The sequence below is a fragment of the Photinus pyralis genome, unplaced genomic scaffold (genome assembly GCF_008802855.1).
Source record: "Photinus pyralis isolate 1611_PpyrPB1 unplaced genomic scaffold, Ppyr1.3 Ppyr1.4_LG5, whole genome shotgun sequence".
Taxonomy (NCBI): domain Eukaryota; kingdom Metazoa; phylum Arthropoda; class Insecta; order Coleoptera; family Lampyridae; genus Photinus; species Photinus pyralis.
In genome coordinates, this window is record NW_022170596.1 from 14,271,765 (window position 1) to 14,287,518 (window position 15,754).

General features: G+C 35.7%; 4 protein-coding genes across 4 annotated transcripts; 2 read left to right on the forward strand and 2 right to left on the reverse strand.

Moving 5' to 3' along the window:
- The first annotated feature begins 2,133 nt into the window (after window positions 1-2,133).
- Window positions 2,134-3,157, forward strand: LOC116171432 (manganese-transporting ATPase 13A1-like). The gene is made up of 5 exons (XM_031488281.1): window positions 2,134-2,346; window positions 2,395-2,537; window positions 2,584-2,725; window positions 2,774-2,917; window positions 2,968-3,157. Exons 1-5 carry the CDS (start codon window positions 2,200-2,202, stop codon window positions 3,079-3,081), a joined length of 690 nt encoding a protein of 229 aa, XP_031344141.1. The 5' UTR covers window positions 2,134-2,199; the 3' UTR covers window positions 3,082-3,157.
- Window positions 3,158-4,089: 932 nt separating this feature from the next.
- On the reverse strand, window positions 4,090-7,017 carry LOC116172448 (meiosis-specific with OB domain-containing protein). Its single transcript, XM_031489662.1, has 7 exons — window positions 6,711-7,017; window positions 6,430-6,663; window positions 6,226-6,376; window positions 4,795-5,006; window positions 4,580-4,748; window positions 4,348-4,531; window positions 4,090-4,297 (listed from the first exon to the last, which is right to left on the reverse strand). Exons 1-7 carry the CDS (start codon window positions 6,964-6,966, stop codon window positions 4,115-4,117), a joined length of 1,389 nt encoding a protein of 462 aa, XP_031345522.1. The 5' UTR covers window positions 6,967-7,017; the 3' UTR covers window positions 4,090-4,114.
- A 1,086-nt stretch (window positions 7,018-8,103) lies between these two features.
- LOC116171257 (general transcription factor 3C polypeptide 5) lies at window positions 8,104-12,740 on the forward strand. The gene is made up of 7 exons (XM_031487986.1): window positions 8,104-8,472; window positions 8,518-8,743; window positions 8,900-9,026; window positions 9,082-9,424; window positions 10,724-10,934; window positions 10,985-11,554; window positions 12,473-12,740. The coding sequence occupies exons 1-7, from the start codon at window positions 8,269-8,271 to the stop codon at window positions 12,712-12,714; spliced, it is 1,923 nt and encodes a 640-aa protein (XP_031343846.1). The 5' UTR covers window positions 8,104-8,268; the 3' UTR covers window positions 12,715-12,740.
- LOC116171258 (transcription initiation factor IIB) lies at window positions 12,711-15,156 on the reverse strand. The gene is made up of 6 exons (XM_031487987.1): window positions 15,033-15,156; window positions 14,832-14,942; window positions 14,650-14,783; window positions 14,412-14,603; window positions 14,034-14,365; window positions 12,711-13,097 (listed from the first exon to the last, which is right to left on the reverse strand). The coding sequence occupies exons 1-6, from the start codon at window positions 15,047-15,049 to the stop codon at window positions 12,936-12,938; spliced, it is 948 nt and encodes a 315-aa protein (XP_031343847.1). The 5' UTR covers window positions 15,050-15,156; the 3' UTR covers window positions 12,711-12,935.
- Between the last annotated feature and the right edge of the window lie 598 nt (window positions 15,157-15,754).

Consider the following 15,754-nt stretch of genomic DNA (forward strand, 5'->3'; position numbering starts at 1 on the left):
GTGGTAGGTGTATTTGATATTGTAAAAGCAAGCCCAAAGTAGGTAAAAATTGATACCACCGAAATCCAAAAACTATATATGAACAGCAGTACGATGCCGTTTAAGAAATAGTGCCGCATACAAATGTGTATCATCCTACTAAATTGCTTGTTAGTAAATTCATCCTTCCAGGATATTCGTAAAATTAATTCCGCGGGACAAAAAGGACACTTCAGTACTTGCATAAATGGAGTGAAGTTGTCACTTTGTCTCGGAAGTACGAATAGATATTTATACCGCAGAAAGGAAGATTTTCCCGTGGCGCATTGCAAATACGGAAAGCTTGAAAAAACGTTTTTTTTATAACGGGCGATCAAAAATTGAGTTTGCGTCGAGTCGCCTTTTGAAGTTCAAGTGACAGTATGATTTTCCCATGGTAAAACAAAAATTCCAAGTGATCGACAGCAACTCATTTTTATGATCGCATTGTATTGGTCGGTTTGTTATTGTACGTGTTTTGTTTAGGTGTATGTATTCTTTATTTAACTTTATTCATACTCATCAACTATCAACTAAATGAGAAAAAGGTCTGACAAGTCTCTAAGTTATTTGAATCTTCCTAGAAAATTATATGCATAGGTTACAATTTTTAGAAAATCTAAACTAAACGGAAAGTAGTAATTGAATTTGAAAGTTGCAAAAAAATAAAGCATGTATCATGCATGTATTAATAAAGTTTGAACCATTAGTTTTAAAACACCCCTGTATAAAGGGCTACAAAATTTAAATACATTGTCACGTAGAATCAAGTCAGTACTGTCGATTTTTGAATTTTGAAGAATCTGTGGAAAACTGAAAACCTTTGATGCTGGGTAAGGAATGTGGTATCAAACGACGTAGATTTTCATGTAGAGTTCGAAAACTGTAATAAAATAGAGAGCGTTTCTATTTAATTAAGAAAGTTGTCTATTCGACATGCAGTTAGAACCGGTAGTGAAAATCATGATAACATTTTTCTTTTGATAGATCATAAAAATGGTAAGTAAATTTTCAATTTTAAATGATTTATGAAAGCCTGAATACTTCTAGTAACGGTAATGGTATTTGCTATTGACTAATGTAAGTCCATTTCAAATAATCTAGCTTCAACAAATCACAAAAGAAAAAAGAGTATATGGGTATTGCCATTCATATATACTTAATTCTAATTTACTTTGTTTGTTAATCTTTAATTAATTTAAATTTAATTTTATTTAAGTTACTTTAAACAATACGACAGTCGTTCACATTATTTTCTTATAAACAGAAAATTAGTATTGCAATTCAAAGAGGGAATGCAGTGTGCATTATGGGAACTTTCACAATTCTTTCAGGCTAGAAGAAATTTTATTTACTTTAAATATTGTTATTGAAATTATTTTGTGAAATGCGTTTTAAATAAATTAACACATAAAATTGTTTGTGAATGAATACGCACCTATAGCCTGCAGCGTTTTAGAATCCACTCAATATTTGTATTGTTAGTTGCCTACAAATTTTCTATCTGGCGCAAAAATCCAAATCTTAATCACTGCAGAGCGGCCTTATTATCCTTCTGTCGAGGGTAAAATTGTCTACTCATGGTAGTAAATTCGCCCCTGAAAACTTGTGCCTATGTCGATTCGCCCCCTCCTGCTCAAAGAAAGCTGGTCTCAGACAAGCTTACCCTTCTGGGGAGAATAAGATTCTCTGCGCATATGCGATTCGCATTTTATAAATTTTCAACCCAAACTGAAAAGTTTTTGAGTGTCCTGAGGTTAGCTCATGTTTTTTCGAAGCTGATTTCACAAAATTGCTTTGATTAATGTAACCTCAAAAATTAAGATCTTGTAGGCCAATGTTTGCCAATATTTGGTGTCAACAGTCAATGGGCTATCTATAACAAAGCAGAAGGTCATTATTTATATGATGAAAAATTTACTCTAACTGTGCTATTTTTTATTTGATCACCTGATACAGTAAAACACATCACTTCTTGCATTAATCAAACCTCTACCATTTTCATGATGTGCTTCTTTCATTGAAAAGTCATATTAAATTATTGTGCTGGTTATAGTGATCCGAAGTAGGATGTTATTTTATCTTTCATATCGTTAGCATCCCTTTACTTACCAAGTGTCTTTAATTTTAGTCTGCCACATAATCAAACAAGGAAGATGTACGCTCGTCACCACACTTCAAATGTTTAAAATATTAGCATTAAATGCTCTCATTCTCGCTTACACGCAGTCGGTATTATATTTAGACGGCATAAAGTTAAGAGATATGCAAGCTACCTTACAAGGACTACTACTGGCAGCATGCTTTTTGTTTATTTCTCGATCGAAGGTAAGTTCACCGTTTGGTTTTCAATTCTCGCTCATCTCTTTATTTTAGCCCTTAAAGACGCTATCGAAACAAAGGCCGCTGCCCAACATTTTCAATGTGTACACGATCATGACCGTCTTACTTCAGTTTTCCGTTCATTTCATTTGCCTAATATTTTTAGTCCAACAGGCCAAACTTCGTGCTCCACCAATGTAAGATTATTTATTTTCAGTCTCTCTGTTATATTTCTTATTTTAGCGAAGACGGTAAGAAACCTGTAATAAAACTTTCAGTCGAAGAAGAGGAAGGAGAAGAACCATTTGAACCCAATATCGTTAACAGCACTGTTTACATAATATCGATGGCTTTGCAAATCGCGACGTTTGCAATAAATTACAGGGTAAGTCAAAACCTTGTTAATTCAATTATTCAGTTATTTACTTTCTAGGGGTATCCATTTATGGAAAGTTTAAAGCAAAATCGGTACTTGCTGTATAGCATCATTGGATCGTCGGCTGTAGTATTAGCTTTAACGTTGGGAATTCTCCCCGAGCTGTCGGCTCAATTTGAGTTGATCATTTTTCCACCGGAGGTAAGTTTTCAAAATGGCTTCCCAGATTAATAATAACAATTCATTTGTAGTTTCGTGTAATTTTATTGCAAGTATTATTTGCGGACTTCTTTTTTTCGTTCTTAGTCGATAAATTGTGTCTGTGGTTGTGTGGAGAGGGTAAATTATCGAGTGAATTAGTTTAAAGGTACAAAAGACTTTTTAATGTTAATTTTGTATAAACTCGTGGTATAAATAAATAAATGTTAATGTTTAAATATTTTTATTACATTTTATTAAAGTATTTCTAATAGTAGTTTATTGTATTAATTGTTTAATGGGACCATTTGAAATAGTGTATTTGTCTACTATATGGACCCTTGGTGGAGGAGCTCTTTGGAGCAATAGTAAATTTGTCTTTTAGTTTTCAAATAGAAATTCATAAGATATTTACATTACAGGTTAAAGTTTTAATTGACTCTCCTCCTCCCCAGCTCGTTCATATTTTGATATGTGTGAGATACGCGATAGATTTCGTCATCATTGGGAATAACAACTACTGCATTTAGGATCTAGTTTTGACGTGTTTAGTGATTGTGATTTGATGTCAGAGACGGGCGAATAGAACCCCCCCCCCCCCAACGAGAGTTCCAAGGGCAAATGAGTAGTGTGACTCCACGTTGCAGTTTACTCAAAAGTCTGACTTTGTCTCAATTTAGGACCTAAGCACCTCGACTGTTTTAGTACTGCGGCGTAGCCTACTGCAAAGTGAAATGAAAACTGTCCAATTTGCGCTGTAACCAAACGACCGCTGCAAAAAAATTCCTCATCATCTTTCCCATAAACAAAACTGGTTTTTACGCCAAAGTGCTGTAGATCTCGTGTAGATGCATGTTCTTAAGACGCCGCAACAGATGACTCTCATCGAACTGAACCTCGTTACTGAACTAAAAGCTTCAGTTTCTTGGAAAAATGAAGTGAATTGAGACTCACACAGTTTTTATTATTTCTGACGGTTACTGAACAAGGGAACCTACCAAAAACCGTCAGCGCGATTTTTCTTTAAACAGTGTGTTGCGAGTTTTTTTTATGCTACTTTTGTTTAAATTGAACCACATATTTCAATATTTATTGAGCAAAATTGGGTACAAAATTGTTGATATAATATGTACATTGTCTAGGAACAAAACAAAACAATCTGTTTATGACTTGAGTTTAATTTAAATACATACGAAAGTGTTAATAGTGCGGTATTCGATTAGCTACGTCTATTGGTGAAGCTAAATCGCAACTTAAAACTGTGATGATAGGTCCACGAAACCCAAACACCATAACATGAATGCGTACTGCGCACCTTTCCATTAGGAGTTTCCACTTGAGCACCGTCTTTTCCTCATCGCTCATTGCTAAAAATTGTCGCACCTAAAAATACAGTAGCTTATATTGCCAAGTAAAATTTTAAATTACCTTACCGAGCAATTCAAAACTTTTTCGGCAGTTTCCCCATATAATCTGCACTGAATCAAGGAACCTGTCTGATCTGTTAACATTAGGCGTAGATCAAACGCCGTTATGGTTTCACTATGCTTGAAGCCGATGCATTCGGTGTTAGAACAAGAGTTACTGTCATTTTCCAACGGTGTATCGCACCTAGAACTACAAAATACCTCAAATTGAAAATCTTAAAGAAGTGCGTAACTAAACCATTTCGTCACTAATAATCGATTTAAACCGTCGAGGTCCAACTGAGTGACTACCGCGTATAAAAGTGCAGTAAATTGTTGCTCCTCAAAACTGATGTTGTTCGCAGACCTTATGTTGTTTCCCTTATCCAAAACCTGCTGTATGTTCATTACGTTCCGAATCAAAGAGACTGAAAATCACTTTGCTATTAGATCATAATTAAAACAACCACTTACTGTCTTGCACAGAAAACGTCTCATTTGTGAACGCCATCGGTTTTACCTTCGCGACGTATTTGCGTAAGTTCTCGGTCTCTACACCTAGCGGATTTTCGGTGATCACGGAACGAGACGTTATATTTGCAGTCATGGATGCCATAAACTTGGACCACTCGCAACGTACATCGGTAATAAATAGAACTGTATGCAAAATTTTCCATGCTCCGGCTCTGAAAAAGTAACACTTTCTTTTTTAAATTAACTCACTTAAAATGGTGACGACCGTAAAAGTGGTAAACAGTTAAATTGTTAATTAATAACAAAAAAAATTGATGGGATCACATCTCTTATGTGCAACACTACCTAATGCCTAATATTGGTAATGAGTGTAATGACTCATGTACACATTTCACAAATCTGAATTAATTCAAGTAGGTATCGGCAGGGCACCATCAATGAATAGTACAGTAGAGAGTCGATTATTCGAAACAATTGGGGATTGGAGATGTTCAGATTTAACTGATTGATCGGATCCTCGGTTATTGACAGCAAAATAAGATATAATAACATAAATTTGATTAATTAACATTCAAATTTATTCTGTAATTGTTTAATTCGATTTGTTGTATTTAGTTTGTATGGTAAATTTAAAACAGATAACTTAAAGAACATTTAATCGAGGTTTTTTACGTGAGTTTAAAGTTTCATCTGGTAGGGTGTAGAAAAGGTTGTTATCGCACAAGAATTAATTGATTTTTTTACAAACAATGTCACGTGCGAGATAAGCGACGCAGTTGCAAGATTCGATGGGATAATTTCAATGGATGTAGAAAAAAAATTTCAAAATGGCGGTTTTCGAGATATTGACATCATAACTTCCTTATTTTAAACGGACGCCATATTGAATTTTTACGTCACTCGATAGAGAATAAAATTACAAAACCAGTAATACTAAACACTGCTTGCATTTTTGCCTTGAAGTTTAAAATGTATTTCTTATGGCAATAAAAAATAAATTATTCAACTCGACATAAACGTATATTCATTCAATTAATTCAGAGAGTGGACACCAGGTCCAGTCTCCATCAGCTCCAGTCTTAGACAAAACGTCAATAGTCATTAAAATTTATCAGATTTACAAATATTGTAATAGGGTACCAAGCTTAAGGTACCTACCTAGGTACCTAAATATGGATACCTTGATGGTAAAGGTGATGAACCTTGGTCGTATAATGCTAATATCGAACACTATAGGTTTACCATTGAAAAATAAATTCAATTTATAGTACCTGCACTTTACTATAATCTTATTCAGAAGTGCAAGAAGGAAATAAAACAACTATTTACCTAGACCTACCTATATTCTTATATTTAACAATAATCAATCTAATAGGTATACCTACCTACTCTGCTAGAGAAACGTAATGTATTCTTCGATACCCTACCTACCTGGCAATCAATTCAGGATCCCAAAAACTAATTTTCAAAGCAGAACTTGTTTGGTCAAGTATCATGATGTCTCTAACTTGGCGTACACCAATACTTGTCGTAACATTACGAACCTTACCTAACAGTCGAACTATACCAAAAATATCTAACCCTACAAGATACTAGAAGTAGATTTTTGATCGAATCGAATATTAAGCAGCATACCGTCAATTCTGTCTTTCATATTATGTATGTCGGCGATAGTTACAGCTCCGGCAATCGGTTTCGTTACGTAATTCATCAGGGTCGAAAAACGCGACCAGTTACCTTCGTGTTTCATAATCCTCGTAGGGGTGACATCGTTCAATATCAAAGTGTAAGGTGATGTGACCATCGGTCGGAAATTCTCTCCGCCACCGTGTGATCTTCGAATTTCGATTTGTGGTGCGATGACATTTACTTGAAACGAAATGTGTACACAACAAAAATGTAAAGAGTCAACTTACCAACATCTCCTACGCTGAATTTTTTATTAAACCCGTTCAGAATATCCTGAGTGCCCCAACATGTGACATTGATGTAATTTAACGGAGAGTCACGTAATGTAAAATTCCAAACGGCACGAGATGCAACATTTTCGAAATCACGGCCTGTGAAGACCCGAGGTTCTTGCTTGGCAATTATAATACCAACTATTAATCCATTTAACAATTCGGGGGTGAGCGCGTGCAATTGAACCCTCTGTAGTCCGATATATTCCATCTTCTATTTTCTTCTTACAACTTTACTTTAAAAATTTCAATTCTATTTAGGCTTAGGTATTTTCTTCTAATTAATGAGATTTAAAGCTTTAAGACTTCTGATAAGAGGAAATTGTGTAGATACGCAACTTTCAAATATTTAAAAAGTATCGGCATTCGACGAAGAAAATAATTTCGATGAAGTGCATCTAAAGCCCGGTTTACACGCTATGATATATGCTATAAATTTATGGTAAAGAAACGGAACGTGTGAACAGGTAATTGTAGTTATTACTTAGACCATATAGTACATGGACTGCTAATTGTAACGAAAATATGGGCAAGGACATCGCCTGGGTATTTGAGTTTCAGGGTAAACGAGTCTGTCCGAAGTTGTGTTTAGACACCATTTGAGCAAACGTCAATTAATTAATCGCCTAGATATGCCAAACAAGCAAACCTATCCGTATTTGTGGACGTATAGAAGATAATCAAGAGTATTTAAAGCTTCCCGTACTGCGCCGTTACCATAAAAGCTACTCTTTACACGATCCGAGTTGTGTTTAAAAGACTTTAGTTTACCCTGAAATTCACATACCCACGACTACAGTGCCCTCTATCCGTGACCGCCCATTTTATATTGAAAGCAGTCCATGTACTATATGGTTTTAGACTGGAGCCGGCATTTATTTTTGCGAATCGTAACGACAAGTTGGACCCTTCGATCATACATACGGTATGTATGATCGAAGGTTGGACCGTGTAAACAATAACAACCATTCTTCGCCACGATTGTGACTCAGTTTGAGTTTCTATTGATCTGATCGCATAACTGCATGGCTGTCCCCAAAGTCCTCCAGAATTTATGATTGAATTTATCAATTATATCACTGAGTTTTCCACGCTAACAGGAATAAAATAAGATCTTGCATATGAAAAAAAAATTAATACTTTGCGTAAGTCGGACTTTTTCAATCACCTTTTCTATAATATGTAACTTCTGTTCTTGCACCTTTGTGATAATAGTTGTGAAAAAATGTATCTACAGCATAGATTTCGTCGAACATTCTCAACACCAAACACTTTTGTGGACACCCTGTATACGACGTAAGACTTAGACCATATAGTACATATATGGTCTAAGACGTAAGAACATAACATAACCTGTTTTAATTTCACGAACATAACCACAGAACATAACCTAAAAATATTTAGATTTTTTCGCTTTTCTGTTTAGTTTGCTATATGAAAATGAAGATCTTGCTACCAAAGGCTTGTTTTTGTAACTGGTTGTAACGCACAAAGCACAAAAAAATCAGCAAGAATGTCTACAGAAACTGAAAAAGACTCGGCACAGCCTCAGTCCGAAAGAAGCACCAAGTATATTTTTTTAAACAAAAGTACAGTACATAATTCGACAAGCATCGCAGATATCTCACAAAAACTGTTATGCATCGAATATCCGGGAATCGTTGACAGTGTTGATACAATGATCGAATCCTTGGGGGGCATGCACAACGTCGAAATGGTGAGAATTTCTTTATTTAAAAACTCGAAACTTTAGCCATAAAAGGCTGTAGGAAATTATAATAGACGATTGGAGTTGAAATTTCGTCCCAATGACATCTTCTGTAAACCATGTTGGGGCGATAAGGATTTTAAGACAAGTTTACTGGTGAAAATAACAGTTCATAAATCTGTTAATAGTGGCCCATCGTCATCAAAGAGTTTTGACGTAAATGAAACTACGTACTCCTACAAACCAGTTGGTGTGATACCTATGACGTTTAAATTTAACAGTAAGTATATTTCTCTAAGCTTGTACCATAACCAGATATTTTTGTACGTACATGTAATGCCAGTACATGTTTATACCCGTAATGCCAACTATGTAATGCCACAGTACTACCATGTAATGCCAGTGACTAGTATATCAACTAATCAAATGATTTCAGGACTATGTGACTTTCAATACCTTCCACTGGTTCCGCAATTGGGTGAAACAGAAACTGCAGAATCAACCTGTTGTAATATTTACGAGAAGATTATTCCGTCCAAGGTACCAGATTTAAAATGGTTTGAGTATGCGACCACTTTACCTAGTACGCACGCACGAAAATTATTGCAATGTTTGCAGATCAGAAGAGTCCAAAACGATGCCATTTTTCTTTCCACCGCCCGTGTTTGCCAAATTTAATACTTCTAAGGATAATAAATTATACTACGAAAGGTATAAGTACTACGAAAAAGTACTGCCGGAATTTGCGCAGAGGCTTAAGAAGGAGGCGGACAATAAAAAACAGGAACCGAAAAATCTAATTGGCGGTCGAAGTCGCACGTTCAGAAAGGCTAATTCGATATTTGTCAATGTGAATGCAAAGAATATGAATATACCCGAGGGGCCAACTGAAGATGCTTTGGATACGATAAGAAAAAGAGGTCTTTTGTGTGATTCCGGCCCAATGGTTACCATAAAAAAGGTATTCAATTGTCTCGTAGAGGTTAGATATTAATATCGCCCACGTAGTCGATACTGATGTATCTTCTCTGACCCCAATGAGTTCAGTTATCTCAAATCGTTTGGCCACTAGAGGGCGTTTTTGAATAAACAACTCGATGGTGCGCGTGTAAAGGGATATAAGTCATTAAATGAGAAACCGAGTAAATGAGCAATATAGATTACATTAACTTTCACAAATCATCTGCCTAATTAATTTTTAAGGTAAATTCAAATTTTGTCAAATAGAATAAGTGTTATTTAGATTATAAATCTTTATTACTAAAATAATGAAAAATACACAATTTGAACTAAACTTATATCTTTTGACACATTACAAAAACTGAAAAACAAAACATATATCCCTTTTCACTTTAACAAATGTTCATATTTAAACTGTTCTTCTGAAGTGTCATAGTTGTTGAAGCCATCTATCAAATAATTATCCAGTCGCAATGCAAGTTAATTTTAAAAAGTTTTGTGGTATATCATTTTCCTTGATAATGGAATAGTTAGGCACTAGATGCCTTAAACCAAAATTTTTACATCTGTCCGCTGTATGTGATGTGTTATTTTCGGCGCTAAAATTATCCTGGGCGCTTCTCATTCCTTTACAAAGTAAGGATTGTGCGTCGGAAAAAATCGTACATATCCAGAGATTGAAGTTGTTGTTCAGATGAGTTGAGTAATTGTTGTTACATGCTTTGAAACATTATTTCAGGATAACCCTTAAAAATCGAACACTATTGTTGTATTTAGTAATTTTTTAACTTTTAAAAACCACCCCTGATTACCCTGTAGCTATTTCAGTCGCAATGAAGGCGTGGACGGTTGAACAACGCAGGATTGTAGGCAAACACGCGTTGTTCAACCGTCCACGGCTTTCTTGCGACTGTGATATCTAAATGACCACTCCTTAGGAGGTGAATGACAGCTCCCATCACCCCATGATTCTCCAGCGTTCACACTTTACCGAAAATGTACCCGTTGTTATCGCTTATTTATTTCCAGACATACTTTTGTTTACATTCGCTAAGGAGCGGTATGTATGAATTTTCCAATGTTAAATAAAATACAAATTCGAGAAAATACTTTTGAAATTCTAAAGCAACAAGAGTAATCCCAATACGGTTGATAGACTGGATACCAGATCCATTGTCAAAGTTGTTGTTACCCCTAGTGATAATATGTGACCCACTGATATACATACCTAATCCCTTAAATAAAAAGTGCAGTGCTAAAGAAAGAAAACATCTTAATTTGTAATGACGTTCCATTGCAGTTATTCGAAGAGAGGCCAATATGGTCGAAGTCTGCCTTACTGCACAAATCCGGTATCCGAAGTGATCGCTTAAAGGTAATTCTACCGGGAGTAGCGTACTACTGCCCTACCGGCCCTTGGAGGATAATGTGGTGTAAATTTGGATACAATCCAACACTGGACCCCAATAGCCGAATATACCAAACTTTTGATTTTCGAATACGCGCATCAGGTGCGTGTCATTAGTTCAAAAGGTCAACTGTAAAACATACTCCATTTCAGGCGGTTTAAAAGTAAAAGTTCAGGCTAAGCGTAGCTATTCCAGTAACATTCTGCAATATAAAGCGGGACCAATCACGACCTCAAAATTTTCTCTGAAGGATTGCTCGTCGGAAAACGTCGTCGTAAAGCGGACAGTCGATGAAAACTTCTACATTCTCAAACCGGGCGTTCTTCCGCCCGCCCGCCAAATGTTTTATCAATACTGCGATTTAGAGCTGCCCGAAATAAAAGACATGATAGCGCGATTACCACAAATAACTAGCGATATGAAATATGATCGCAAAAACGGATGGCTGCCCAATGGATTTCACGAACATTGTCGCGAAATATCAAACTCGTACGTTACAGACTATGTGAAGAAGTTGTTGGTAGACGAGAAGAAAAAGATGGATATGGAAAAAGAAAGAGACATAAACTTTGGTTCTCAAAACAAACCCACGCAAAGTAACAAACCTGATGTTACCATTTTGGGTGCGACTATTGTGATAGATGATGATGAGGACGGCGAAGAAGGTAATACAAGAAAACCAGATGGAACTGATAGTGAAGATGAACAAATGGATTTTGACGGTAAGGATTTATCTGAACCAATATTATCACTTACTTTCTACGCCATACGCACAATTTGTGTAGTTCCACGTTGATTTTTCTTACTGACTCATCGACTTAGGAGTTTCTCCTTAGGTTATATCACTTGTATGAAACTTCTTTTTTGCTTTCCATTATCTCAAACCAGCTGGTGTACCTGTGACGTGACAAGAAAATGCAGATAATCGACTCTGATTTCCGACATGATTACAGAAAGGTATAGAAACGACGACAAAGGCAGGATTATGGTGACAAAGGCTTCCTTCCAATCTTTTATCTTTTTTGTTATTGTTTTTTTCTGAGGGTTAACTAAATAACACTATTATTATTTTTTTACGGCAATCTTGAATTTGAACGACAAATGCTTCATAAATAATATCAGTGTGGCAACAACAAAAGCTTTGCGTGTAATCACGGTCCTCCTCATACATGAAATGGAAGTAGGTCAATAATACCCCTTCTAAACTTTTCGATTGGCGTTGAAAATTGTTTCTACTCGTTGACCATTGTATGTAAAAGTACTCTTGTAACAATATTTATCACTTTTTCCACTAAACATATTAATTAGACGTCACATAAAAAAATACATCAAGCTCGCCTTGCCTGATTCACGCGTCTCTTCCACGATCCAAAATAAAAAAATATACTTATTCACTATAAACGTTTGGTTGCAAATTTTTATATACATGGTAATTGAAAAATACATATTAAGGTACCATCTCAAGTTGACACGTAGTCACTTAATTTTATTTGTGGTAATGGAACGGTATTAAACCAGTTTGAGAGACTACCAATCCAGTTCACATGTGATAAGTCACCTTTTATTAACAATAAATTACACCAAACACTTGCACAAAAGATCATTTTTACTTTTTATGCCAAATACATTTTATCTTTTAGGTGATGAACTTGATGGAGATATAATTGATTCGGATGAAGCAGAAGATGCCAACGATGAACTGGGAGAAGTAATCGATATGAAAGCGGTAGAAGAGATCAATGAAATAATTGGAAGTATGGACGATCCGGAAGCGCAAGTGCAAAGTGGTAGTGGAGATAAAGATTCTGAGGACGAGTTTGATCCTGAATTAATAAAACTATATAGGAAGTTAATTTTATCAAATGTAGACGGTAGCAGTTAAAATATACAAAAATATTTATTAATAACTTAACATTTAATCGTTTCATAATAAAAATATGCGACTTTTCTAATGTTCTGTGTATAATCTAAACCCATCTAGAAAAGTAGCAAAAATTCTAAACCAACCGTAATACTTGGAACTTCTTTAAAGAAAAAAAGAGCACTACAGACATATTCCCGATAAATAATACTCTTTTAGTATACAAAAAAGTTGTGGTAAGTTCACATCTGCGGTAGTTGATCAATAGGTGTGGCGAACTTGAAGTCTTCAGGGAAGAGATTTGCAGCGTGTGGATACATTAATTTGTAGGATTGCCTTATGGTTACATCGGCAACACCGGCAATATCACCTATCTCTTTTTGACTTCTTTTATCTTCTGATGCCTATAACAAAGAACACAAAATTAACAGTGACAAGATCAGAGAAATTGAATTCTATAATTTTAAAAACTAATTTTGGATTTGGTGTTGAAAGTCTCAAATTCCCAATTCTGTTAACATAATTTTAGACTTTTATTTATATTTTTACAAAATCATACTTCGACATTACTTAAGATTAACACAGGTTCGAGTAGTACCTAAGCATTTCGAAAATGTTTTTGGATTCTAGAAAAAAAGGCACAATAAAATAAAAATATATTTTGGAAATGTTTGGAAAATGTCAAACATGTCAGAAATTTTAAATAGGGTTGGATTATTCAGTTGTTTTTTGACTTCCAGTTTTACAGGGAATACAACTTTGGAACTTTAAATGGGACGCCCAGTATATTCTTACATATTTGGATAGACAAGGCATTCTGAATAAAATGACATCTCATATGTCAACTTGTGACATTTTGAAATTAGGTATTAAATTTCAAATCTAGTATGACTTATGCCCGTTTGCACCGACAAATTTAAGCGGAGCTTAGCTTAAGCATTGCTTAAAATCCATGGCAACATTATCGAGACAATGGTTGCCATGGATTTTAAGCTACGCTTAAGCTAAATTCCGCTTAAATTTGTCGGTGCAAATGGGCATTAACCGTGTTAAAACAGTCAATTCTTAGTCAAGGAAGCTTGGGAAAATCTTTGCAAATCATAGTTCAATTGTCAATTTATTTATGTATTGAAAATTTTATATTCGGTTGTGGTAGGAAACAAATGAAAATTATGTGTTTACAGAAAACCGCCATGATGTAATGATATCACATTCCGTTTGTACCATTCTTTCTCACTTGCAGTATCCGCACTTACCATTGACACGCACATTCCATTTATTATATGTTGATGGTTTCTACACTTACAAAACCCAACATGGTTACTTCCTCACCGACTTACCTGTGAAGCCATGTAAATTGCTGCAGCAGCTACTGATATTGGAGAACGGCCAGGTACTATATCAAGTTCAACTGCTTTGCGTGCAATATGAGTCGCAGCCCTTTGTACCATATTTGGCAGCCCGAGGTTCGAACAGAATCGAGACATAAAATCGCCAGTTGTGATGAGATCCACCGATGTTTCGAGTGCTTTCAGAATTAGTTTAAAACATCTGCCGATTTCCTTCTTACTAATTTTGCTTACTGCACAAATTTCCTTAAAGGTACGAGGTACCCCCTCTTGCCGACATGCGATATACAGACAGGCAGATGCAATTGCATCATTAGATCTACCTACGGAGACAGAACCTAAATAATTAAACCTCGACAAAACACGAACCTTTTAAGTTTCTTCCATCGTGAACTTGCTTAAATAAATTATTTGCACGATCTACAATAGTTCGTGGAAGATTAATGCGATCGGCCATTGAATTAATTTCTTTGAAAGCATTAATTAATGCACGATCCGAACTGCTCATTGTACGACGATTCTGATAACGAGCTACTCCAAAGTCATCAAAGGACACATCACCTGCACAAGCAAAATAACAACCGAACAATACAACCAACTATCTCACCTCGTCCCGGTCCAATCATTGTCGTCAAATCTGATCCGCTCAACAGGGGATTTTCCGGACCACCGACACGAGATGGATCAACGTTCGACTTTTCATTACTGAACGTACGCCATTCTGAACCAACATCGATTACCCTGCAGTAGCAATGTATGAGAAACTTTAATTTTTGAATTCGCAATCACCTGTCTCCAACAACCAAGCCACATTCTGAGCATATTTGATCTCCCGCTCGATAATCTTCAATAAGTGGGGCATCTGGATGGGAATTACAACACACTTTGTTTGTATCATACCTAAATTGTACAAAAAGCAAGTTTTATCAATTTTCAAGGTAGGGCATTAAAAAATAAATGCTTTTCTTTTAAATCACGTAAAAAACAAACCTTGAAGAACTCGCCATCTTCAAAAACAACTTCTCGTTCTCGGCTCTCCGCTCTCGTCTCGTTCGCGTTCTAGACGATGTTGAAAAATGCGAAACTCACAGTGATGCCAAACGTTATTTTTAAAAGAGCACTCTACAACGTAGTGCAAAATAATTGTCAGTTCAATTCGTTCGACCAACACCTTATTAATAGTTAACCGAAGTTGAATTAAATTTATTGACAAAGACCTTCCGCATAAAATTGTAATTGAGTTTATTTGAACGGCGACATGTTTCGGCTAAAAGCCATCATCAGGCCCTAAAAGATGTAGCATTACAAATTTGAGCTTAACCTATGGCGACGAAACTTATATGAACAACGGTAGAGAAAATCTATCTAATCTATTTTCTATTTTAGATGTCCAGTTTGCATCGATTCCTTTTGTACTTTTCGGTCTACTGTTCCCTTCTGGACATTAGATCTCTTATTTGCGTCGTCCTCTTCACCCTTTTGGAGAATTGTGATGTTTAAATTGTTCCGGTTTAACCGATTTTCTCTACCGTTGTTCATGTAAGTTTCGTCGCCTTAGGTTAAGCTCAAAATTGTTACGCTACATCTTTTAGGGTCTGATGATGGCTTTTAGCCGAAACATGTGGCCGTTCAAATAAACTCAATTACAATTTTATGGGGAAGGTCTTGTAAATAAAATGTTTTCAACTTCGATTAACATTTCACCCCATTTC

What these genes read in the sequence shown, in the direction of transcription:
- LOC116171258 (XM_031487987.1), bottom strand. An exon ending in AATGATTGGACCGGGACGAG is followed by an intron (nt 14,604 to 14,649) that starts GTGAGATAGTTG and finishes TTGCTTGTGCAG; the next exon opens with GTGATGTGTCCTTTGATGAC. An exon ending in CAATTTACATGGCTTCACAG is followed by an intron (nt 13,098 to 14,033) that starts GTAAGTCGGTGA and finishes TCTTTGTTATAG; the next exon opens with GCATCAGAAGATAAAAGAAG.
- LOC116171432 (XM_031488281.1), top strand. Translation starts at nt 2,200, where the DNA reads ATGTTTAAAATATTAGCATTAAATGCTCTCATTCTCGCTTACACGCAG. An exon ending in AAACTTCGTGCTCCACCAAT is followed by an intron (nt 2,538 to 2,583) that starts GTAAGATTATTT and finishes TTCTTATTTTAG; the next exon opens with CGAAGACGGTAAGAAACCTG. An exon ending in TGATCATTTTTCCACCGGAG is followed by an intron (nt 2,918 to 2,967) that starts GTAAGTTTTCAA and finishes ATTCATTTGTAG; the next exon opens with TTTCGTGTAATTTTATTGCA.
- LOC116172448 (XM_031489662.1), bottom strand. Translation starts at nt 6,966, where the DNA reads ATGGAATATATCGGACTACAGAGGGTTCAATTGCACGCGCTCACCCCC. An exon ending in GACGTTTTCTGTGCAAGACA is followed by an intron (nt 4,749 to 4,794) that starts GTAAGTGGTTGT and finishes AGTGATTTTCAG; the next exon opens with TCTCTTTGATTCGGAACGTA. An exon ending in CGATTATTAGTGACGAAATG is followed by an intron (nt 4,532 to 4,579) that starts GTTTAGTTACGC and finishes GGTATTTTGTAG; the next exon opens with TTCTAGGTGCGATACACCGT.
- LOC116171257 (XM_031487986.1), top strand. Translation starts at nt 8,269, where the DNA reads ATGTCTACAGAAACTGAAAAAGACTCGGCACAGCCTCAGTCCGAAAGA. An exon ending in GCATGCACAACGTCGAAATG is followed by an intron (nt 8,473 to 8,517) that starts GTGAGAATTTCT and finishes TAGCCATAAAAG; the next exon opens with GCTGTAGGAAATTATAATAG. An exon ending in CAATGGTTACCATAAAAAAG is followed by an intron (nt 9,425 to 10,723) that starts GTATTCAATTGT and finishes GTTCCATTGCAG; the next exon opens with TTATTCGAAGAGAGGCCAAT.